Source organism: Lichenostomus cassidix, chromosome Z, assembly GCF_008360975.1.
Source record: "Lichenostomus cassidix isolate B80296 chromosome Z, HeHo_3.0, whole genome shotgun sequence".
Classification (NCBI taxonomy): domain Eukaryota; kingdom Metazoa; phylum Chordata; class Aves; order Passeriformes; family Meliphagidae; genus Lichenostomus; species Lichenostomus cassidix.
Window position 1 is genome coordinate 28,154,562 of NC_139511.1, and position 25,718 is coordinate 28,180,279.

General features: G+C 41.5%; 1 protein-coding gene across 2 annotated transcripts in view; it reads right to left on the minus strand.

The window, feature by feature from the left end:
• DGKQ (diacylglycerol kinase theta) overlaps nucleotides 1-25,459 on the minus strand; it is a 91,668-nt gene extending 66,209 nt beyond the window's left edge. The window contains exons 1-2 of one of the 2 annotated variants that reach the window (XM_085043277.1): nucleotides 25,200-25,459; nucleotides 635-714 (exon numbers count right to left, since the gene is read on the minus strand). In XM_085043277.1, coding sequence (XP_084899403.1) covers nucleotides 635-714; nucleotides 25,200-25,416 — 297 coding nt within the window. In that variant the 5' untranslated portion in view covers nucleotides 25,417-25,459. The remainder of the gene's footprint in view (nucleotides 1-634; nucleotides 715-25,199) is intronic. The other variant, XM_085043276.1, reaches the window with a different exon arrangement.
• Between the last annotated feature and the right edge of the window lie 259 nt (nucleotides 25,460-25,718).

A 25,718-nucleotide genomic window follows, 5' to 3' on the forward strand; every position in this document is an offset into this window, starting at 1 on the left:
GTTTCACACCCTTTAAATCAATCTCTTATGCATGAAGTCTTGTGGGAGATCACAAGCCACCTGAAAACAAGTACTTTATTACTCACCAAAATATTTGAACTACTGTGATCAACTGAAGTCCTGCCCTCTTTTTTTTTTGGCTTTGAAATCCTATACTTACAATGCAACATCTCTGGACACAATAAACAAGCAGAATCTTAAGATGCAGCAATCAACAGAAGACAAACACAGCTCCCTTGTTAGGCAGAGAAGCTTTCATATGTAATAGCTGTAAAAAAAATTGGTGATGTACACAGCTCATCTTTATGACACATGGTGCATTTTCCAGAGAGCACCAGTCATTCCCTACCATATTGCAAGACTTCCAGGTAATGACACACAGTAAGAACATCTAGTAATATTTAAAGAATGCAAATAACTGGTCTTCAAAGATAGACAATCTACAGTTGCTCATAGCAGAGACTTTTCAAAGGAAGTGTATCTTTGCCTGTGAGCAGCTATAAAAGCCTCAGCGATGACTAATACAATTTATGCATTATCATATTAAAAAAACCACTGCTATACTACATCATGTTATAGTGATAAAGTGTGCTATTATCCCAAGAAAGAGACAAGGCAGTGTGTCTTTACTCACCCTTACAAGGCTGGGAGCAATACATGAGCACGGTATCTTGACATTCTTGAGGCACTTTTCGTGAGACATGAAGTTGCAAACTGTGGAAATAAAATAAGAATCGTGAGCAAATCTTCACAAGCAAGGGACTTCACGAAACATAATCAATCCAACAAAACCAAAAATGGAGTCAAATGCAATTAAAAACACACCTTTTAAATCACATTTGCTATCCCCTAGGTCTGAGAATGTACACTACTGTCACACCCTGTGCAGTGCATAAACTCCATCTTATTTTGCTACTAAGATGTTGGCAATGGAAAATGAAGGAGAGTTAATCCCAAGAGAGTACAAGCCTACCACAAGTCACGTCCTCCCACACTCTCTCCATGAGCACCAAAACGAACTCTTAAATTTAAAAAAAAAATTTAAACAGTCCAAAACAGCTCTTTGATGTAGCCAAAGCAGATGGACATGTTTGCAAGTGAATTATTCTACAAGCTAGTGAATGTTACATAAATAAATGTGAGAAAACAAAGTACTGTTACAAACTGAGTGTAATGGATGAAGGAGACAAAATTAAAGGTCACTAGTTACAGGCAATTTTGAAAGTCAAGAGTAACTATTTCTTTTACTACAGGTTTGTAATTCCATCCAAGCTCCACAAAGGCACGCTTTCAAGCATGACAGTGTTTGAAAATATAATTTCTCATGGGGGGGATGTTTTCCACAGCTTCTTACCATGAATTTGCATTACATTAAGCTGTGCAAAGAAAACAAGCAATTCTTTATTTCATTCCCACCACTTCTGATTAATTAGGAACTAATAAGCCATGCAGCGATGGATTAGAATCCTCCTTCTTTCAGAATTACTCTTCACCAATTCAAGTGTGAAGCCTTGTGCAGATGCTCAGGTTCTGACCTCCTGAGTGGAAGCTCAGACCTCTCCCAGTGCCCGGGCAGAAGATCACCTGCCAGCAGCAACTGTAGACAGGGGATTTTCTCATGTCCCTGCTTTTCATAAGCACACTGTACCACTTCCTAAGTTTCACAAGTATCTGACAACACCCCCAAGTGTTTCAAACTTGCTGCCTGCAGTCCACTGTTGCCACTAATTGTATGCGCTAGTGCCACCAAAATAGTACATTTCCTCTCCTCCCCCTTCTCCAGCTCATTGACTTCTGATTGCACAATGCTGCTTCTTCCATGTCAACTGAAGCATTACAATCCAGATCCACTTCTCTAAATGGCATATTGCCAGCCTGTGCAAAGTAAATTTTCCTTTTGGTGGCACAAAAAGGGTGACACCTTTCCTACTGGCACTCCTCTTGTTACGAGCAGTAGGCACACATTTGATTTTCATTAATATGCAAGTCAGAAAAAGAAGCACTGCAAGTCGCTACTGTGTACAAACGTGTTATTCATCATCCATGGTTGAACCCAGAATGATTATTGCACTGATAAAATAAAGTGGGAAGGAGCAGAACTGACTGTTCTGCTGGGTGCTATGAAATGTTATGTGCATCTCTAAGGTTTGTGGCTGTTTCTCACTAAACAGGACAGATCAGGAAAGGAAACAGTCAAAGAAAGGATGATAAAGCAGATTCTTGTAGCTGAAAATGCAGATGCTCAACAGATTTGGAGGTGATTTCCATGGTGAGAAGGAGCACACAACTTATCAGCACAGAGGAGACTGAAGAAAACAAAGTCACTGTCCAGGAAGAGGAAAGATACATCTGCTCCAGCAAACAGGTATGATTCTACACAGAGAACTGGTGAATTCTCATCACTGATGTGTAATCTCAACAAGGATGTAGTGGTAATAAAACTTAATGATAACATAACTAAACTTGCTCTCCCCTCAGCAATATTTCTACTGATGCTTTTAGGAGGGCCACTTGCTGTGAGAGCAGTTCTGCAGAAGCTGCAGGAGAAACGGGACAAAGGCTCCCTGCCCCTTATTGCCGATAGTCTGTAATTTGCCACATACACCCTGAAGACATCTGCCCCAGCCACTGGTTCAGGTGACCTCATTACTCTCTCAGAGTGGTGCCCAAACCTTACCTGAACATGGCCAGGTGAGGGGATATGACCTCTGCAGGCAGAAGCGTTGTGACAAAGCTTTCCGTGGCTCTGACCCGTGAAAAGCAGAGTATGAAGTTTCAAATATAAACAGGCAGTTGTCAAGAACTTCATAAACACATGACAGCTAGCCAAGGAGGAAGCAGCAGTGACTAATGAAATTCAGTGAAATGACACCGTTTTCCCTCACTTTTCTAGTTCAGAAGCAGGCTTGCTAGAAAGGAAAGAAGAGAGCACGACACTGTGGACTGATCACAGGAATTTTATGACCTGCAAGATGCAGCAAGCAACTGAAATCTGTAAGACCACTCTCTCCAAGTGGATGTTAGACTTAAGTGCACACAAACTCAGTGCACAAGTTAATTAAACAGTACACAAACACCTCAGAAAATTCAGAGAACCCGATGATAGAAGAGATGCTCCTTCCATGGACCTTGAGAGATGTTCTCTACTTATTTAGACAGCCCAAGTCACTACACAATACCACAATTTTCTCTTTGCAGGGACAAACTCAGCAAAATATGGTCTTGCATAAAGACAGTAACATATGCTTCAGCTAAGGAAACATGACAGAAAAAATTACTAAATCAGCAACTTCAGAGAAGCAGTAAAACCCAACAGTGAATGAATGTTTCAGACAAGGAGCAGGACAGGAAGGTGCATAAAGGTTTTAATTGTTTAAGTGCAAACAGAAGAAGACAATCCAGAAAAGAATAAATTTCCTAAAATTTCAGCTGGAAAATTGAAGCATTTGCAAATAATCAAATTAAAGAATATCAAGAGACAAACAGCAGGAGGTAAGTAATGCCCAAACATAGACGGTAACACTCTCAGCGAAAGATTTTCACACATTTTTCAGGAGCTACTCATGCAACTCCTCCTCTGGTTGTCATATTCCTCAGGAAGTGAAATTACTCCTACAAGTCACCATTTTGTTTTTATTTTGCACATTCCACACAGAAAGAAATAAACCCCAAATGGCAGCAAACTGTTGCACTACCAATATTGGGGCAGGGGGAGGAGGGGGGGCAGAATCCTACATTCATATCAATAGTCCCAGAGAGGCTTAATTAAGTCTTAAGTTCTGACACCTAGGAGAGGTTTTGTGGGTTTTAAGGGGTGACTTTTCATTAGGAAAAACTAGCCAGAAGACGTTGTGTGTGAAATTTCAGTAGATGAAATGCAAAATTTTGAGGAAAAAGCATTTAAAGGAAGAGGACAGGCTGTTCTCTTTAAAGGAAGAGGGTTTCTTGATCCATACAAACTCAGTGATGAGCTACAAGCAGACACATCTATGGGTTGTCAAAGGCAAAACAAAGCAATTTCAATTGCAGCTTTCAGACTGTACAAAACTGATGGTCTCAGTCAAGTCCAAAAGCCTGCAGTGCTCAGTGCATTCTTTAGCTGAGCATTTTAAATAGTCAGAAGTACCTTACAGCAAGAATGAAGAGAGAACAAACACATGAGGTATATTTGAAGAAAACAGTACCCCCAACCTTTGAATTGGACTGAATACTAGGCACTTATATCCAGGTGTCAGCTACATGAAGTTAGACAACACTGAGGGAAGATTTCAAGAGACATTGATAGAATCTACAAAATCATTTACTTAAAGGTTTAGGGGGCTTTATGTGGTGTCTCCAGGCACCTGGCCAGGCATACAGCACCAGCCATATTTAAAAAATTTACCTTGAGTCCTGCTCTATTCAATAATAAATTACTTCCTTCTTGTGAAAAATCAGATATAACCAAAGCACAACAAGAAGCCATGTGGCCATCAGACATCACAGGGCTGCTTCCCGTCCACATGGAGCATGAGATGTGGCTTTACAGCAGTCTCTGCCCATAAACCATCATTTCCTGGGCCACTTTTCTTACCACATTCTGTTTGACTTGGTGTTTTAATAAAGATAAAGACAATGTGTACATATGGCAACTCATGGAACATACAGCCAGTAGCTCACCAACATACACTTGAAAAGAAACAGAAAACATCTCTCTTCAGCCATCCCCAGGAAGGCAGGATATAAAAGCTGGGAATCACTGTAACTCATGAGCTCTGTAACACTTCCTAGAAAAGTGACGGCTATTTACACCCTGCAATATGTCACATTTTTCCCACATAAGCATTTTTCTCTCTGTCCTCAAGACAGACTTCAAAGCAGAATCCAAAAGTAAGAAGAAGAAAAAAGTGGATTGTGCCCTGTAGAGACTCTAGCAATGTAACAGTGTCCCATGAAAATGGTGTTTGGGTGACAATTGCTCATGAAATACCAAATTTAACACATAATCTTCTCCCACTTTTGAAAAGACCACCCAGTCCTGAGGAAAAGCCTAGGTGGTATTAAAAATTACTTTTGTTTCCTCTTTGGAGAAATACTCACCATAATTCAGTTTTGGTGTTTTTCAAGCAAAAATTTATTTTTAAAGTTGTATTTTAACATATTGGGGTTTATTTAATTTTTTCTTTTATCTTTAACAATGAAATATAACTTTGCGTTTGCTGAACATTTTTTAAAAGTATAGCTGGCAAACTGCTCTCCAAGGAGGATAAAGGAATATCAACACAAAGCCAAAATGGATTTGATCCTCTCCTGGAAGTGTGATCAGTTTAACACGAGACTTACTGCGGATCTACACACAGCAAGCACTCATTTTGAGCTTATAAAAGCACCTGCAAAGTAACCTGCAATTCCTCGTCCAACCCCCTGCTGTGTGGATTGCTTTCCGGCCCCTCAGCCTCAGGTTTTTACACCTCCATTAACTTGCTCCAGTACTACAAGCAGCAGTAACCATCTCCTTCTTGCAACTATTCCCTCCTGCTGTCCTCACTTCAGGGTGCCACCACTCGCGGGTTTTGCAGCTTGTGGTCTGCTACTCACACTGGAGCCACAGATGCTATCACTGCCACAGGTCACGCCGAGGACTCTCAAAGAGAGAGAGAGAGCTCCTGCACCTGAAGACAGAGGCAAATTCCTGCAGCCGAGAGCTCTCTCCATGCACACCTTGCGTGTGCTGGCACAGAGCAAACTCCAGTAACTCCCAACATGCTGCTTCAGCCAACTGGTATTGCCTGTCACAGGGCCAGCACAGGGAAAATGTCACATTCTGGCATAAAGTGACCATACCACAACACCTCAGTATTGCCTGGACAACTTCACAAATAATAATTTCATTTCGTTTGGCATTATTTGTGACTGCCATAACTTGCTTGCAGTCTGCGCCCTTTCATCAACTTCAACTCCCAGCAAGTACCTGCCAAAAGTCCTTCTAATCTTGGTGTTACAGATTAACAAGGGTTACAGATTACTGAATGATTTAGTTGACTAAAGGGTTTATTCTTGTTTTTGAACAAACCATTAAATCTGTCACAAATGGCTTAGAAACTCAGAATTCTTTTTCCCAGCTATGAGAGCTATTTTTCATTTTTGGAAAAATTTAAGTGCAATGCATTAAAGAACATACCCAGCTTATTAATGTGAATATAAATAAAACTAAATTAAGTGCAGTAATTCTCTGTGGCATCTTGTTAAATGTGAGACTTGGAAGAAGTCCCTGTCTTGGAGAGTTTACTAGAACGGATGGCCTGACATATGTAGGAGTATTACATAAATGGAAAAATCTCTACAGTCCTCTACAAAAAGCCCTATAAACACACATAGATTACATGAAAGAATTACAAGGGGACTAAAAAAAATAGAGAAAGGAAAATGCCATATTCAAGATCTAATGCTGCATCAGACACCTACGGACTCAGCAGCAGCTAAGCCATTGCACAGAGAGAACCTGCACACTGTGATTTTATATTGTGGCACAGAGGTGGCTTTTGTGCTACTCCTCCCCAGTCTTTTCCTAATAATGTCTAATATTCAGGTTGCCTTTTTTTGACAATTTACACAATGGGCACATACTTCCCTGGATGCACTGTTACAACTCTAAGATCCTTTCCTGCCTATCTGTAAAAGCTGTCTAAAGGATCATCAGCTTGTAAGAGTACTTTAGCCCCACTTCATAACCATCACTTTACATTCAACCACCCCAAGCAGTAAAATGATAGACTGAAATACTCTTCTGCAATCCTCAACAGCTGGTGTCAATGTGAGCTCTCATCTCACTACTGTCCTTTGCAGAGGAGGCTGAGGACTGTACATGGAAGAGTTGTGTAGCACAGTCCTCCACACTGCCACAAATACTTGTGCAGCCTTGTCTTGAGTTCACTGCTTCCTTCTATCGCTTTTATCTGACACTCAGACCCAGGCATGCAGTCAGTGTGTTTTTATTTTATCATTTCACACATTGTGAATGCCAACTTTCAGTTCCAGTGGGAACCTTCCATGCACAATATCTTTGTTTATATCTGTCTTCTACGAAGACACTCAAAAAAACAAGGCTAAGAAAAGGCTGTGGTTATGGTTACCAACTGACTCTGGCACTAGACTTGGGTGGCCAGGGGAATGTTGTTTGTCTTTTCTTAAGCACATGAAAATTTTATAGTAAGAAATAAAAAAGTTTCTACCAGATTAAATATCCAACAGTTTGGATTTTTTCAACAACAGGTGTCTGCAAGTGTTATAAATTGTTCCTATCTAAACACAACATCTTTAAAAGGTTATATTTTAAAAAATGATGAAAGGCTGAAGAAACATGGACAAAGTCTTCATCAGGTATCTAAAGTGTAACATAACTCCCACTCTGAAGTGTGCCTGTATATTCACATGTAAACTTCCACGCTCCAAAAATCTCTATCCTCCTTCTTCACATGACAACCTTCAACCCATTACTGCATTTCATACACCAAATGAAACTCCTCTGTAGTCACATTCTTCTTTTTTTATCTGAACAAGTCCCAGCAGCTGCAAGGAGCAACATTTTCTGCCAACTGAAGACTGGCAGGTCTCTGAAAAGAGAAAACCATGTCCCTTAACACTTCCCAACACACATTTCCAGACTTGGCTGTAATTAGACTGCAGCAAGCCACCACTGCCCCAAGCTCTGATTGTCCCAGGAGGGTACACAAGAAGTCCAGAAGAGTACACAAGAAGTCCAGCTTCCTAGAGCTGGCAGAAGGACACGTACTTTGTGGTAGCTTTGCCCAGAGTCTGAATTGCTAGCAGATGGTTCCAAGAGCCAACTGTCTCATGGCTGCAAACTCCACGGTGACAAGCACCAAGAGAAGGACTTCGGTTTTGTTTCCAAAGAGAACTGTTGGGATTTGGTGAACCCCTTGGGAAGGAGATAGCATAGGCATTTTTAACCCTACCACTCACCCGGTGCAACAGACCAGCGACCTCTGCAACAAATCAAGTTTAGCAGCAGTTTCCTTGGGGCAGCACGAAGGATGTGCAGTGCGGTTCCAAGCCTTGTGCTTCATAGCAAGCATGGCTATGTTTTAAATGCAACAGGTACTATGGAGACAATAATGGCTCTTGCCATTTACACCAGAAGGGCAATTCATTCCAGCAGAGACTATAGAATTCCATTTCAATTCAATACTTACAATGATTTTCATTTTCATTAGCTCCAGTAAAGAGAGGATTACTATTAAGAGTGCACTACAACTACATCTAACTATGCAGTCTGAAGTTAGGGTCAGATTCTCACAGGCTGTAAATCAGCAAGACTACTTTCAGTTTGCTAAAGCATAACAATTTACAGAAGCCAAGGTTCTTGAACTTCAAATCAGTATACCAGATTATAAATTTGATCATGTAGCATACGTCTTGTTTTTATCAAGATGAAAGAATGAACTAGGGGTAAAACTAAACCCTCAAAACATTACCAGGCTTTCTCTAAAGAAAGTACTGACAGCCATCAGTACTGACAGCAACATAAATATTTCTCTTAAACAGATGCAATTATTACTTATCTTTATTCCTTATGTCACCAACTTATATGAGGCATTCAACAATCCAGAACAAGAGGAAGTACTTGAATTTGCCTACACTACAGTCTCTCAAGTGGTTATTCTCACCCCTCACGTCACTGAAAAACAAAACCCCAAACAAAACAAGATAGTGCTCAGCAACTGAAAAACCAGCTTTTTTTAAAGAGCACTGTCAATCACTGCTAGAATATGAGAAAACAAGACGCTCTCTTATTGCCCCTCTAATTCAGGAAGAAGATGTAAATACTTGTTCAGTCCAGCCAATATCCCCAGGGTTGCCCTGAAACACAGCAGAGCCCTCTGCCTTCTGGTGGATCACCAAACCAAACTGCTTTACTCCACAACCTGGAAGGGCTTCCAAATTTCCCCTTTTGCTTGCTGTCATTTGTGGAGATGTCACAGGTCCCACCTGGGCTCTCGTCTACAAACGAGTCATGAAACTGCAGCACTGATTTATATAAGGAGGCTGTTTATGAGTGCTTGGGGAAGGAAGATGGGTACAGAAGTGCTGAACATGGAAGAAGCAGCTTGCCCAAATTAGTTAATAAAAGTCCCCCCTACACACAAAGGCAAAGATGGCCACTGCAGGAGGCACAGCCACTTCAGCATGCCTAAAAGACGGAAGGAGGAAGGACAACTGCCTGTAGACAGACAGAGGAAAACAAACAAGAAATCTTGCAAAGCCAGGGAGTAAACCAAAGCTTCAAAGCTGTTATGCAAGACAACAATAACAGTCTCTACTTTCCAAACAATGAATCAGTGGGACTTAAAGGGCATATCAGCACCAAGACAATTCAGCCTAAGTCAGTCTAACTCTTTCAAAACAAAGTTTTATTTTGGTCAGAACTAAGTAGGTTATTTCCTCTGCTCTTCCTGCTCTTCCATAGCATGTGCCTGACATAACAGAAACCAAAATACAGGCTTAATCTGCCTCTGTCCTTCAGGGGCTTTATCACTCCCTTCTGAAGCTGTCCTTGGTGTGCAAACAGGCTTATTTTGTTCAGCAGGATGGTCTTTGCATTCACTGAAGCGATCCATTGATAGTTAAAAGACAATAGCTTTCAGAAAATGCCCACTGGCTAATTAGTCACAGATTGGAGAAAAATACTTTTATTTTTTTCTATCACAGTGTTTTTAAGTTATATAAAACACACTTACCAGACTGCTTATGCAGACAGGACCATTCAAGCTAGTGGAGGAGTCACTACTTTAATGAGTAACCTAATAGAAACACTTCCATTTTACTGAAGTTTGTGGGACTTAACTTCTACATTTGTTACACAGCTTTGAGCTCCTTTTCCATTGTAACAGCTTGCCAACACAGATGCATTTAGCTTTTTCGTTTAGGACTGTGACCACAGGCCAGCCTGAATACTGTGACTATTCACTGAAAGGAATGCTGGATGCAGTACATGGACTTTGCAAGCTTATTTCCCAATTCAGCAGAAACATGCAAAGACCTGTATGCAATATTGGTGTGCTCTCTCAGACAAAAACACAGCCTAGTTTAACTTTAGAAGTCTGTTGTGCAATGCTTGCTAAATGTCACCAGGAAAGCTGTCACTAGAAGCTTTGGTCTTTCCAGAACATTTCAAACAATGGTGAGACAGGAATGGAAAAATCTCTGAAAGCTTTAAGAAGTCAGGCATTAAAAAAGACCCTCCTTGCTCACTGTGGTGAGAAACTTTGGGTTTTTGCTTGTCTTACAGTTCAATGAAACCACACTGTAAATACTCCTCCTCAGAAAATCCAGAAGAAATGAGAACCTTGTTAAGGTTTTCCAGATATTAACTGAGCATCCTTATAGATCACTTGTATTTGACAGCTCTTTTCTATCTCCAGGATTCTCTGGTCCGGTCAACTAACCACTCATACCTGCTTCTGCTTTAAATGGAGATAGAAGTATATGCACTGTTTGATAAAAATGCTATTTGTCTCCACACAATGGGAACTGCCTTGCACTTTTTATTTCCCAAACTATCTACATGAGAATACTTTCTCTTTATAGGTATAGATATTCCAAAGAAATGTTTGTAGCATCTGAGCTTTGTAATTTCAAAGCAGCACATCTGAATTCCTGTTCATTTGCATTTCAGATATGCTGTTAGAAAATAACAAAGTAACAAGACAAGTGAAAATAAGACAAGCTACTTATTATGAAAACAATCAAGTAAGTTCAATGATATACTTGAACTGTCAATCATTTGATTATAGGTCTGCTTGAATTGTAGTAATCTCACAAAGCACCTGGGCTACCTAAGCACTTCTCACACTCTCATCTCTAAGGCTGTAAATATTCTAAAGCCTACAACAAGGTTATCTTGCTTTTCCATCTTCCTGGTACAGTAAAATCAGTATGGACAAATGAACTAAAGTAACTTCACCTGCTGAAACAGGAGTCTCTCTCCATCCTCACATCTCCTGACTATACCCAGAGCAGGTGATCCTGCAAGGCAAAGCCAGAGCACCAACAGCTGGTGACAAAGGCACCTATGCTATGTGCTCACCCCCACCAAGGCTTCACACTCCAAGGAGAAAATAACTGCACAGGGAAGTTATACCACAGTAGCAAAAGTTGTACCATGGTAAGAAAAGCAGATATCTCCATTTGGTCAAGAAGCTTTTCTAAGTCATAACTAAGCCATCAGAAAATCTAGACACCCTACCAGCTGTGTCTATACACAGAAGAGGGGTCTATCCACTCCACACAGGATGCTACAATCCACTCCCTTTCCAATCTGTACAATATGGCCAGTAAGGACAGGGTCCAGCTGAATATAGGCTGGGGGGTGAACAGAACAAGAGCAGCCCTGCTGAGAAGGACTTGGGGATGTCGGTGGACAAAAAGCTGAAGAAGCACAGCCAGCAGGTCAAGGGAGGTGATTCTGCAGCTTTACTCTGCTCTCTTGAGACCTCAGCTAGAACACTGCATCCAGCTCTGGAGTCCTCAGCACAGGTATGTTTGAACAGGTCCAAAGAAGGGCCACAAAAATTATCACACAGCTGGAGCACCTCTCCTATGAGGAAAGGCTGAGAGACTTGGGATTGTTCAGCCTGGAAAGAAAAGACTCCAGTAGCCTTTTAATTCTTAAAGGGGTCTTGTAAGAAAAATAGTAGGGCTCATTGCAATAGGACAAGGGGTAATAGTTTTAAACTAGAAGGGAGTAGATTTACACTGGATATAAGGAAGAAATTTGGTAGGATAAGGGTAATGAAACACTGGCACAGGCTGCCCAGAGAGCTGGCAGATGCTCCATCTCTGGGAACATTCAAGTTCAGGTTGAACAGGGCTTTGAGCAACTTGATCTAGTTGATGATGCCCCTGCTTATTGCAGGGGATATGTGGGAGTGGGGTGTTGGACTAGATAATCCTTAAGGGCACTTCCAACCCAGACTATTCTGTGATTCTCTTCTATAAAATTTTATGAGAATTGCGAATTCTACACAGACTTTACTTTTTCCCCTCTTGAAAGACAGCTGGATCAGACTTCCCACCAGTGAAATTAAGGTGAACGCACAATTTCAGAGGCATGCAATTTTAGAAATGAACAGGTCCCCAACACTAAGACTGTTTTGTTCTTCAGGGAGATGAGAGATGACTAGTGTCAAACTTGCATTCACATCCAGAAAGCACCAACGCCTTCTCTTTTCTTGAAGATTAGGCCAAAGATAGGACAGTGCCCTGGGACAAGGCACTGGTTCACTGATGGAAAACAAAAATCTTCAAAAGGGCTACAACATCAGGAGAGAGTTCAGCATCTCATCTCCTGACAATTCAAAGAAAGGATCCTTCAGAGAAGAGGTTTCTGACTAACAGTGTGAAATTTCACAAGGAGCCTGGAGGGACACAGTTTTTGCCACCAACAACGTACCAGCAACATACTGTTGCAAGGGCTGTTACTCTTCTCCCAGCATGGAGGAACCACAAACTCCCAACCATAGGGACTACCAGCAGTATTCAGGGATAATGAAGGCAGGAATCCAAAAAGAAACTGTCTCTGAACCACAGAAATGTGTCTGTCTGAGGGCAAACAATTAAGCACTCAAGTAGCTCTTTTGTACAGGCTAAAGGATATAGATTACCCACACAAGACAGATGCAAGACCATGTAATACAGTTGTGGCTTTTTCCTAGGTTTCCCAGAATGCAGCTGTTACACATCTAGAAAGGGTCAAGCCAGTTCTAAGGCTGACAGAAAAACCTCTGATCACACTCCCTGCACATGCAGTGAAAGACTATAGATCCTAACAGCCTTCAAAGGAGAAGGTCCTCCAATGATACCCAACTCGTAATTTCAGCAAGGTTCCACGATGATAAGAAAATCAAGTACCAGATACCACTACAAGCCTCTTGAAGACCATTTAGCAATCAGCAGTTTCTCCTGGCTCTGTCTTAAGCTGGTGCCTCTTGTCTTCTGCTGCAGACTGCCCATGCAATCAACTGAACCACAGTGGCTAGAGCAGAGATATGCCAGCTCTGCAGCATCTGTAAATGAAATTGGACAGGAGGGGCAGAGAAACATGAAATAGTTAAAAGCAACAAGGAAGATCCAGCTGGACTGCAGAACCACCTACTGTAGAGCATGCACATCAGTGTCATAGATGCTTAGGTCCCTGCAGCTGTTGTCTGCAACAGCTTCTCCAAGCCACTGTTTTCAGGGTGATGCCTCACAAAGAGAAACTCTGTCAATTGTTCAGCACTGTCCAGCTGACTTACAGCTACTGGTCAAAACAAAGAGTTACAGCTTATAGTATTCAGAACAGCACAACAAAAACTACAAGAAAGACTCATCCTGACCTCAATTTAAAGGAAAATGGACTAAAACAATTTGACATTTACTGCAAGCATCTTGCAACTAAAACTTCACCACAGAACCATAGAGTGGTTAGGGCAGAAAGGGATCTTGAAGATCATGTAGTTTCAATTCATCCTGCCATTCACTACACCAGCTTGCTCAGCACACCGTTCAACCTGGCCTTGAACATCTTCAGGAATGGGGTACCCACAGTTTCTCCAGGCTACCTGTTCCAGTAGCCTTCACCAGACTCTGAGCAAAGAAATTCTTCCTAACATCTAATGTAAAGATGCTCTCTTTCAGTTTAAAACCATAGTCTTTTGTCCTGTCACTACCCACCCACATAAAAAGTCACTCTCCCTCCTCTTTATAACCCCCTCTTGAAGCTACTGGAAGCCTTCTCTTCGCCAGGCTGAACAACCCCAGCTCTCAGTCTGTCTTTACTGAAGAGGAGTTGAGGAGTTCCATCCCTCCAGTCATCTTCATGGCCCTCCTCTGGGCCCACTTTAAGAGGCCTTTCTTGTGCTGAGGACCCCAAGAGCTGGATGCAAAGTTCCTGGTGGAGTCTTACAGGGGCAGAGAAATGGGACAGAACCACCTCCCTTGACCTGCTGGCCATACTGCTTTTGGTGCAGCCCAGGATGTGCTTGGTTTCTGGCACGGCCAGCTTGAGTCCAGCTTTTCATCCACAGCAACCCTGAACCCCTTCACCACAGGGCTGCTCTCAAACGACTTCTTCTCCCAGTCTGCACTCACGTCTGGCATTGGCCCTACCCAGTTGCATCACTTTGCCCTTAGACTTGCTGACTTCATGAGGTTATCATGCCTAGGCACTCTGCATGGACACTGCAAGGTTCGAGCCCTCACACATGTGGCCTCCTGCACCACTATCACTGGTTACCCAGTAAGGCACAAATAAATCCACACACCACCATGTCACAGATGTCTCCTATGAAAAAGCAGTCCTGTTAACACTTCTGCTATGTTAGACGTACCTACGCCGAAATGCTTCCCTGCATACGAATGGGAAATAACAGTAGCATGTCTTCAGCGTTGAAAAAGAAAAACTTGAATTACACTTCAATAAACAGGGTGGATCTTAGCTGAATTTAACACATAGTAGGACTTCATAAGCTGTGGCAGCATTTTGGCAGAAAAATGTGATATCGACACAGTCACCTGGACACTGTCACTACACCCAAAAACTTGGAGACATTCTCAACATTGCAGCATCCAAACCAGCTGCAATACAGACCAGTCCTGCACCTGTGGGGCATATCATCAGGGACTCACAAAGTAAACCCCACATGTATCCCATGCCCACAGAGGGGCAGTGAGTTAGCTCTGTACTCTGAGCAGTGGGGCAAACCAAGAATTCCCTCCAAAACACATATAAGATGTTGAATGGACCAAGGAGAACCAGGCAGCATTTCACATAAGCCCAGTCTTTCCCACTCAGTGACATAACCAGTAGACAGGAGGTTTGTAATCCCTCCTCTGCCTCCTAAAAACTGAACACAGAACATGGAAATATAATAAGAAATTCTGAAGATGCTAGAACAAAAAACACTGCTAAGCTTAGCTACAGTAATACTCACATACCTCCACAGCACAGTTACAATTTTTAAAGAAAAGCTGAATACAATTTTTAAAGAAAATCTGAATACAATCAAAGCATAGGTCCAATTATTAATCTATATAACCCCAAAATAAATTTTCTTCCAGCTTCACCTTGGATAATCTCTGGATTATTTAAGGCATCTCAACACTTCCTAGCAACACAAAACAAGGAAAAAGCCAAGACACCCCAGAGCTGCCACGGCAACCTCTACTTGTCATTCCTATAGGGCTTCATTTCCAAGTTGCATCACATTCAGAAGTGTATACAACTATAGGATTTGAATGAAAAAAGCACAGAGCTGGAAAGGAGAGAGGAAAAAAAATGCAGAAAACAAAGAATCCTGTGCCAATTGGGTAAGTACATTCAGTATTTTCTTCAGTGTGGTTACTACAAAGCTATTGACATGGTCAGAAAACTAAAGCCAAATGATTCATGCAGTGGTGAATCAGGAAAACAAAACACTCACAAGGCACTATTTCCAGAAAGGCTAGCAAATGGAAAGTGCTGATCTCCATGATTTTTTTTTTTTAAATCCTGGTTTTTAATTTTATTCACTTCAAGCATCCTAGAAAGATTCCTGTTAAGAAAGTGGGAGGATTTTAGTTCTACCACTTAGGCTTGAGTCATTGATGAGACTGCAGACTATATTTATCCTGAATTAAAGGAACAGTCTTTTTCACATGTCTAAGATCATACAAAATTCATAGAAGATGAGTGTTTACATCTATCTGGAGATCAGAAGCCTGCAGTGACAAGTTATATATACCACTGATGAATACACCAGAACTTCCAAGTTAAAATGGCTCTGTTCATAAACAGTAAGATTCAAAATCTATCTCTGAAAAACTATAAATCTTTCCCAAAAAGGGACCACATTATATCAAGGCTTATATTTTCATTTCAGTTTAGTGTTGTTTGGTATGGTCTTTCCAATTGATCAGACAGAGAAAGTTCTTGTTGCACTTGATCTTAATTTTCTATGTAGCATAATCAGCTATTAATTTATACATGTGAATTATCAACACATGCTGAAAGGTTCTTAAGGTTTCCCATGACAGCATATTTAAGAAAAAACTTACACTGAGCAAAATTAAATGCATGAAAGCAAAACTGAGAAAGTGTAATATATCTCCATTATCTTAAGGATTTATTTTTAAATAATCTACTTGGTTCACCTGAAGAAAAGGTGCTTGAATGAAAAATACAATAGTGTCAAGAAATCTCCAGGCACTTGCCACACAGGAGCTTTCTGAAGTAAACAGAATATAATAGGAATAGAAAAACAGAGGTCAAAACCAAAATGAACACAACAATATCTGGCTGTTTTGAAGAGTATTTCTAACATTATACCATTTTTACCTTCTACTTTAGCCTATTTTTAAAAAAAATGATTTGGCTAGCAAGGCCTAATAGTCCCAGCTGCTGTTAGTTAACTTCTTGACAAGAGAAAATATGAGCATGTAAGTCTGTATTTGATTTCTGCACAGAAATCAAAACTGGAATCTTTAAAGTTGTTTTTGTTTTTGAGGTTATATCTTTTCTTTCACACCCTCCTCATTTTGGATCACATGTTCAATTTCTCACTCAGCATCTTCTGTTTACAGAATTAAGTCAACCCAGCATCCAGACAGAGGGTTGGAGCATCACACATAATTTTAAGCACCACTTTCAACCCCTTCTAGGATAAAGGGATTGTGACTACTACTTTTTGGAAGGGCTCCTATTACTACCAATGACTGTCCAGCTGTGAGGGTAGACACACTGCTCACAGCTCACATGTCTACCTGCTAGGCACGACTGTTCCAGTGCAGTACTATGCCACTGGGACATCCAACAGCACCCACCCAAAATCTGGTCAACAGCGTGCAAAAGTGCCTTGAGACTTTTAAATTATCTGAATGCTTGTGAATATCCAAAATTTTTAAAATCAGCTTTTCCAGTACTCCAGATCAACACTACTTTGAGAAGAGGTTGAATGCGAAAATGCAGTTTTTCCTAAATTGTTGCACAGCCCACACCTTTGTTTTAATTCTAAGGAATTCTCTTTATTGCAGATACATTCCAGGATTGCTAGTCCTAATCGGTCTTCCATGCAAATTTATGAGTGTGATGATTTAAACTCACTCTGCCATCCTAACTAGATTCTGAAGAAGATCTGTCATCTCCTAAAAAGCCTTTCTTATTTTGAAAGAAAGCATCCACAGTCTCAAATAGGATTAGCTTTTTCATGTTATGTTCAGAGCCTCCCCTCATGCCATCTTCATACTTAGAGGAATCTTAGCAACTTCCTGGGATCCCAAGTTAAGATCCCAGCCACATAATGGCTTCCCTGAGGAAGTATTTTTGCTTGAAACACCTAAGGAACTGGTTAGTGGATTATTTCTCATGTTCACTGGTTAACTAGGTGTACCAGTTATTATTTTCACATTCTGCAGAGAAAGTATTGCAGAAGAAGGAGAGACTCATTTCCTGAATTGTAGTATGACAAACCAAGACACCAAAAAGTGACACCATCTGCCAAGCAGAACGAAAAGCAATGAGGAACTGAGATTTTTTTGATGCATTCTTGCACTTAAACGGGATGTCCTATTTCCCAGCCACCATAACCTAATACCACCCAGCAGAACAGCACAACGCTCCTACTTTAACACCTGAAGTTCAAATAATTCAACAATTCAATAATTCCTTACAAGAAAATCTGTTTAGCCAAATATTCAGAATGTCTCTAGCAGTACTGTGTATATAAAATCCTCAGCGATGCATTAAACTGTGGTCAAATACAGCATTGTTTATTCTGTTAGTTGTTTTAGGTCTCAAACAATGTTATTTTTACAATAGTAAGTGCCATGACAATTTTATCATACAACTGGTATTTAAAAAGAAGCCAAGCAGGTGAGTGATACTGGCACATGATATTAATAATCCTAAACATATTTACAAGTAAATCACTGATATTCAATTTTAAACAGGAAAAAAAGCAACAGAGTCACATAAATATATGTGAATATATATGTATGAATACATACACGCACACACCCCCATTCCTCTAGAGCCAAGCAAACAAAAATACTTAAATAAGAACAGGAAGTGAAATGAGGGGTTGACTGTACTCTACTGAGTAACAAACTTCCACAAGTGAGACAACAGTAGGCAACAATATGGTTTAAAAGGAAGAACATTGTGGTAGCACACTTAGAACAAAAAGAAGTATGCTTCTAGTGTGCTCCTTATCACACTGCAATATACACACATTAGGTTTTGCTCTCTGCTTGGGAGTATTTCCCAACAGGCTTCTCAAAACCTGTTAGGAAATAACCCTGACAACCTACTATTAAACAAAAAGGCTGGGGAAAAAAAACAACAACAAAACCCAAAAAGAAGAGGAGTTGATCAGCATGTACTGTTTAATCCTTTAGAAAGGTATATATAGCACAACCTGCACATTCCACACCGGAGCTGAGTCAAATTAAATATATTCAAACAACTTCGTCACCTGTTTTCTGTAGGTGTTGCAAAAGCAGTTCACCAAAGGCATTTTCATGAGCCAGCTCAGGATGGATCTAACTGAGCAACAAGTAGCCCAGAAGGATGTTAGTTTGAGCTAATGAAATGCAGAGTTAGAAACACATCTGGAAGAAACTAGTGACATAACCAAAAAGCAAAGGTCATCCGGGGACATCCTGGTTCAATGAAAATTCAAAGCTGCCACCTGAGAATGGAGCTCCAAAATCAGTAAGAGAGCCGGCTTTCTGTGGGACACTAAGAAGCAATGCAACACTGTGAACAACTTATAAACAGCATGTAATCAAAGGCAAAGACACCCTGCCCAGAGGGAACCCACCAAAAAAATGAAGCAAAATGCCTTATCCCTGGATTTACAGTTCCTAGTTCGGGTGGTGGTGGGTGGAATCAACAGAAACATTTGTTACAAACTACCAACAGGAAAAGGAAAACTAAAAACCTTGCATGCCGTTCGTTCCCCCGGCAGTAAAAGCAGGAGGCCCCACCTTGAGTTACAATTACAGCTGGGTCATTAAAGGCCATTGAACATAGCACGGTCCCTGCTGTAAAGCAATTCTCGGTGGAAAGTGATTGCTTAATGGGGTTATTTCACGTGGAAAACCCCAGGATATTAACCAACGTCGTCGGGGAAACATCGAAATAAAAGTAACATCACCAGTAGAAAAAAATAGAGTAGCACTAAACTGAAGGAGGACAGAATAATCACACAGAGACGTGCACTGCAGCCCATGTTAATACAGACTCCTGCATCTACAAAGAAGGAATGTATGCCATCTCTAGAGCAAGGGGTGTTACCAAAATGTACCAGTTTCCAAAAAGAAAGCAAATCTTAAGCAGGAACTGCATTAGCACCCAGCAAATGCATGAAAACATCACTGAAGATTGGAACAGGCAAGTACTTCTCCACCTATGGAATACTGAGATCACTTCTGACTGAAATACTGCACAGGTTTTAAGGAAAATGATGTAAAAAGGCTCAGTACTTAGAACACGTTTTACGGGGAAAGCCTTAGAGTTAACTGTCCTTTGTTTATTACAAAGAAATAACTAGTCAGGCATTTATCTCCCACACAACTGCAAGAAAGAATAAAATCTTTCTAGACTCTTAGCACAGCATTGCAAGAACTATGGTCTGTGGGAAACTTACTAGAGGAAGATTGAAAAATTTTGTGCAAGATTAAAAGGACGCTGGGGTATTACCCGTGAAGATGGCTGAGAAACACCTGAACATATTATGTCTAAGGAATATCTGATAAACGATCATCTTGAAAGAGAACCTGCAGAGCACCAGCCGCAGCCCCTTCACACCACGATGGGTTGATGAGCACCTTCCTTACTGCTTTTGTCACTGCTCACCAAGTCAGACTGAGGCAGCAACACAGATGATATATGAAAGCGCTGTGCAAGGCTTGGTATTGGATTACAGGCTTTAGCACTTTCTGCAGTAAGTTATTTACTACCTAATTGAGTTTCTTGACTGAAATCTGGACTAATGCTATCAACACAAACTATAGCTTCCAGCTACAAAAGCTGTGTGCATTCTCACAAAGCTCCCTGTCCTTTTCTCTGCGCCACTGATGGTGACAGTGATACTTTCCTCTGAGGCACTGTCAGAAGGAAGTGCAGAAGAGAAAAACATAAATTCTTTTCACTACAATACAGATTATCCTTCAAATCCAGACCAGTAAATTGCACTTTTCAATGTGTCAGTCAATGCTCTGAACATTTTTGTCAACATGCATATCAGCTTAACCAGAACTGAGCCAAGTTTCTGTTTAAGGTTTTATTTGTGGAAATCTTTTTAAGTGGATTTTCTTTTTCTTTTTTTGACAGTCTGTGTTCGCTCACAAGATAAATTCAGAGTCAGATGGCTCCATCAAAGTTTTAAATGGAGCAAAGTCACATTCACTCAAACATTTCAGCACCAAACATCTTATTGTTGCACAGAAAGGCCTCACCACCGACAAGAAAACCACAGTAGAATAAAGCAAGCAAAGTCTTGAACATTCAAGCTGATTGGAGGATAGAAGCAAAAATGTACTGTGGTTTTACCTTCTTGCAGCTTTTATTTTTAGTTCAAAATGCACCAAAAGCAAGTGTAACTCATCACAAGAAGGAAGAACATGTTTTTCCTTTTGAACTGCAAGCATTAAGACTTTTGGGGAACCTCATACATTACTCACTTCCTTCAAAACAGATCTGAATGAAACCTGTAGGGTCAAGGATGTTTCAGATGTCTGTCTTAACAACAGAACTAACTCAAAAGGATGAGAGTTCAAGGAGATTGCTCCTTGTCCCCTTATTCCCTGCTACTACTTCCACATCTCAACAAACTCCCTGTTCATCTAACTCCCAGCTTTAACACACCTTCCCCATGTGACTCTATTTTCTTAGAACAGCCTTTAAATGTATGAGACTGCATTCAAAACAGGTCCAAAATAAGCATCTGAAAACTGCTGCAAATGCTGTCTGAACATCTCCATGCTCTCCTAAATCAACAAGGAACAACACAGTTTGTCCATGTCTGGGACATGCCTATATAAATCACAGCAGCTTTCTCGCTGTCCTGCCAAATCTGAGATTTATGGCATAAATATTCACCATTTACAGCTTCACCGTTTACATTTAATTCTGGAAAAGCTGTGGTGTTGTCAGCCAACATTTAATCAGATTAAGAGAAACAAAGATTTATACATCTTTGGATAAGTTTGGAGGTTCTGCTTAGAAGCTTAAAAAGAAAATAATTGAACCCACCCCAAACCCCCCTCAACTCCTCCCCCACCCCCAAAACAAAAATAGAAAACAAGGATGCTGTTTCCCAAAATATTATTTGACTTAGAGCCTTCATATCAAGACAGGTACTCTACCTTCTCAAATGATATTTCCCAAGTAGAAACAGACATATTAAGAAGTCCACAACAGCAGCTTCCCATAAATTTTCTAATGAAATATATAGATACAAAAACCCTAAAGTGGTTAAACAGTTCTAAATTTGCAATCAAACCTCCTTATTACTTAAATCCCTTACATTTTATTTTTGGCTAAAATAAACCAAACCACGTTTACATTAGAAAGTTTTATAGAACTGGAAATATTTGCAGCCCCCAAAGTATACAGATTCACAATTCTTCCAATTTTTTTTCCTTGAAGTGTTCTACGTAGAATAAAAGCACTGTGAAAAGAAATGTATTTATTGGTGGCTAAAACTAATCCCAAACTCTAATACAAAATATCTGCTAGCTACCTTTTAGTGTATGAAATTGGTCCTTCTGTGAACTACCAGTAAGAGCTCCCTTTACTTCTTATACAAACTTCATGTATTTAGTATTTTTCATTTTCAACATGCATACACACAAGCACAAAACCTCAATCACTTACACTGCCTCTTCTTTGCCAAGCCTAAGGAAATTTAAACCCACTCAAACCTGAAATGACCATGCTTAAGAAAGCAAGAGCAATGTAAGAGAGCAGTTTTTCGTGTTACAACTCAAGCATCACTTATGCTGTCACACATACACACACACTTATCAAAGGAAGTCACAGTGTTAAGAAAAATAGTTACTTACAAAAGGTTTACAAAAACAGATTTGTTGGGGCAGGAAGGACATGTGAATAAACCACAGATGCAAGCCTGGTTGATATTACAATAAATATGTGCACAGAGGCTTAATACAGTGACATCTTCAGACCCAACTGGACACCTAATCCACAAAGGAAGACTACCACCTTCCCTGTAAAATTGCACTTGTAAAAATACCTTGCCAATCTAAGCAAGAGAGCTGCAATTCTCCTCTAGAATACCTTCAATACCATACAAAACACATACAAAGCCAGACAGTGGTCTGGCCCTGACCTGGAGAGGGAAGCAGTATCTTACTTTTAAACAAACAGATTAGATGCAGGACACTTTGTCCCTTGCATGGTGAGCATCAGAGCATAACTTCTGTGTATTTTTTGGAGTTCATAAGAAGAAAAGCTAAGGATCCCTTATCCTGTCTTGCTCTATCAGAAATCTTTTGAGAATTCATTTTATTTTCTTGCATTTTTGCTACACAGCTATGTGAGCCACATGGACATGTGCCAGTCTGTTGAGTAGTTGGTAAGTTTACAGAAAAACTCCACAGACTTGATAATTCACATATAGAAGATGCTATTCTCCAAGGGTCTAAAGGATGACCACAATTAAAACACTAATCCAGCTCATTTAGGCCGCAGAACTACTCAAACTAATGACAGACAAGAGGTGGGCTTTATTGGTTTGTTTCTTTTTTTTTTTTTCCTTTCCTCTCTATAATGGACAGAATGGCATCACCAGCATACTTGACTCCCTTCAAAGTTTGGAAGCTTTCTGTTTTGGTAAGGAATGTCAACACAAACAGCATCAGGAGCCTGAGCATCTGATCTCACGGAACTGGAACAGCAACCACTGCAAGTCCTCTCAGGGAAAGGCCCCTCCATGGCTTCATTTTGAAGCCAGTAAGTGGCTCATCAAAAGGAGCCCGAACACAATTACACCTGCAAACACAGACTCTCTGAGAAGAAAACGGAGGTAGCAATTATCTACCATGTTTTTCAAGTCTACAGCAAACGTTTCCTTCATTAACAGCTGGGTGGGTTACTTTGTTGTTTGAACAGGCTGGCACTCCTACCACTTCCTACAGCGGAGTGAGCAAGCTCCATTAATCAAGGTAAATGTGACAAGGAGGTAACCATTAAATGGAATTTACTGAAAATATAATTAAGACATCACATTGGCATTTATTAAATTACTTGGAACTTGTCAGAAAAAGAAAATGACCCATCAGGTGCTTTTGAAATTTGTTGTTTAGCAGTAAGTTGTTGGAAAGACAAATATGACTCTAAGCACAGCTGGTTGGAAATAGACAAACCGACAAAAAACATTTAAAAAAAAAATCAGTTCTTCACCCAGTGGAGACACTGATGTGCCAGGTGCCATCACGGGGTGTTACTACACACTCTGAGCAAGGAATATTAGAGCTAATGAAAACTAAGAGCATTTCCTCTCTCTCATATTACTGTTCACAGAAGTGCCTTGCTTGGGGTGGAGTTTTCAAATGTAAGTTTAAAAGAGATATCTTAACCCTGGAGCTTGGAAGTGCATCATCAGGACATGGTCATTACACAGTGGTGCTAAGGATGCTTTATCCAGAATTCTGCTGGAAAAGCCAAAGGGAAAAACCAGTTCCAGAACACAAACTGTCAGCGGAAAACTACAGTAAAAACCTAAATGCAACTTGCAGCAATACACCACTTTTAAGTATGTAATATGTGCATGGCAAAAAAAGTGAGACATTCTGGACATTCTGCTCCTTTCACATTTTTCTACCTGTTAGCATTACCAAAACTGCTCAGATCTTTAACTGACAAACTGGCACCTGAATGCCCAGTTTTATGACTCCAATAATTTGCCACGTTTTAAGTCAGTGATCGAAGAGACCATAGAAGACTGGTTCTGTGCATTTTCACAATGAAAAAAATTATCATGTTGAGCTTGGGGCTTTTTCTGCTTATCAGGATAAGCAGTGACTTTATGCTACACAGACAGAACAACACATCACTCAGAAAACTTTTAAGCAACTATAAAACCATCCTTGCAAGACTTTGCACCACACAGGAACGTGACTTTCACCCAACCTAATCCTGCACCCTCTTTATCCATGGCAATGACAAAAGGCAGGAGCTTTTTCAAGAAGTGGAGGGTACTCGTTCTACACCTACAGCCTTGTTTGACACGCACCCAAACAATGAGGCTCTTGTACAACCTGGCTCTTCAGACTTGGCCTTGGAGCTGCAACCCAAGCCAGCTGGGCTGCATATGCTCATGAAGACATCACGGTGCTGTTTCGTTTGGGTTTTTTTGTTGGTGGTGGTGGTGTGTTTGTTTTCCTTTAAAGAGGGACACAGAGAACCACTCTTTTTCCTATGACACCACTGGATTTTGCTGCATCAGAACAAACCATAATTCTGTCCCTTCCAAGAACCTCAGCTGCTGCATAGGCCAACAAGGAAACCTAGGCATTCCTTCTCCCCTTCCTGGCATGAGCCAAGGTTTAAAAGGCTCAAACTCCACACAGGTCTCAGATTCTTCCTGCCATCAGGCGTTTCAGCAGGTAAAGGTGCCCTAGGATGGAGCTGCTGAGAGCTGCTGGCACGCTCGGTGGCTCACGGTGGGTCTGCCCGGGACGGGCACTGCTGGATCACAGCGCACACCCGTGTCACCACACCGGGCTCAGCAAGGACACACCTCCGGTTTTTGTTACCTTCCTTAGGAATTATCAATTCTATCATTGCTAGAATTTATTACTATAATTTTTTTGTAAGAGCAGAATTTTCAGCACTACTGCTGTTTTCAGAATTGATTTTTGCAATTTACGACTATTATTATTAGAATTTTCGTTACTATTTAAAATTTTTGTTACTACCATTACATACTTCTTTTTTGTGACAGAATGCACTATTTTTATTATCGTGTTTCAGTATTATGCTTCAGTATTGTGTTTTTGCACTGGATTTTAGCATTGGATTTCAGTACTATAGTTTGTTGATACTAATTACGAATAGAGTTTATATCAGTAGCACGTTCAGGCAATTTTCCCCCCCACCTCGCCCCGGACGCGTCCCCGGCAGGTCCCCGCGCCCGCCGCCGCCCCGGCAGCCTTACCCTCGCACTGGTAGCCGGCCAGCCCCCAGATGAAGTCGGTGCAGTAGTGGCAGAAGGTGGGCTTGGTCAGGGTCACCCTGCGGAACGCGTGGCCCGGCGGGCTGCTGCCCCCCGCCGCGGCGCGGCCCCGCCCGCCCAGCACGGGGCTGGAGGCCGGGCTGCCGCCGCCGCCGCTCCCGCCGCTCCCGCCGCGCAGCGAGCGCGTCCCGTCCGCCATTCCCGCCGCGCGCCCGCTCCGCGCGCTCCGCGCCGGCCGCCGCTCGCTCGCTCGCCCGCGCTTCCGCCCCCGGGCGGCGGCAGGGGCGGGCAGGGGCGGTGCCCGGCAGCGCCCGGCGGGCGGCGCCGCGCTGCCCCCTGCTGGCCGCGCCCTCCGCGCCGCGCCCGGCCTGTCCTGTCCTGCGGCACCTCCGGCGGCGGCTGCACCGCCTGCCCGGGCCGGCGTCTAACCGAGCTCTGTGCAGAAACTCCTCCTAGCGTCCGTCCCAAACCTCTCCCGGCGCAGCTGCACAGCTTGTTCTT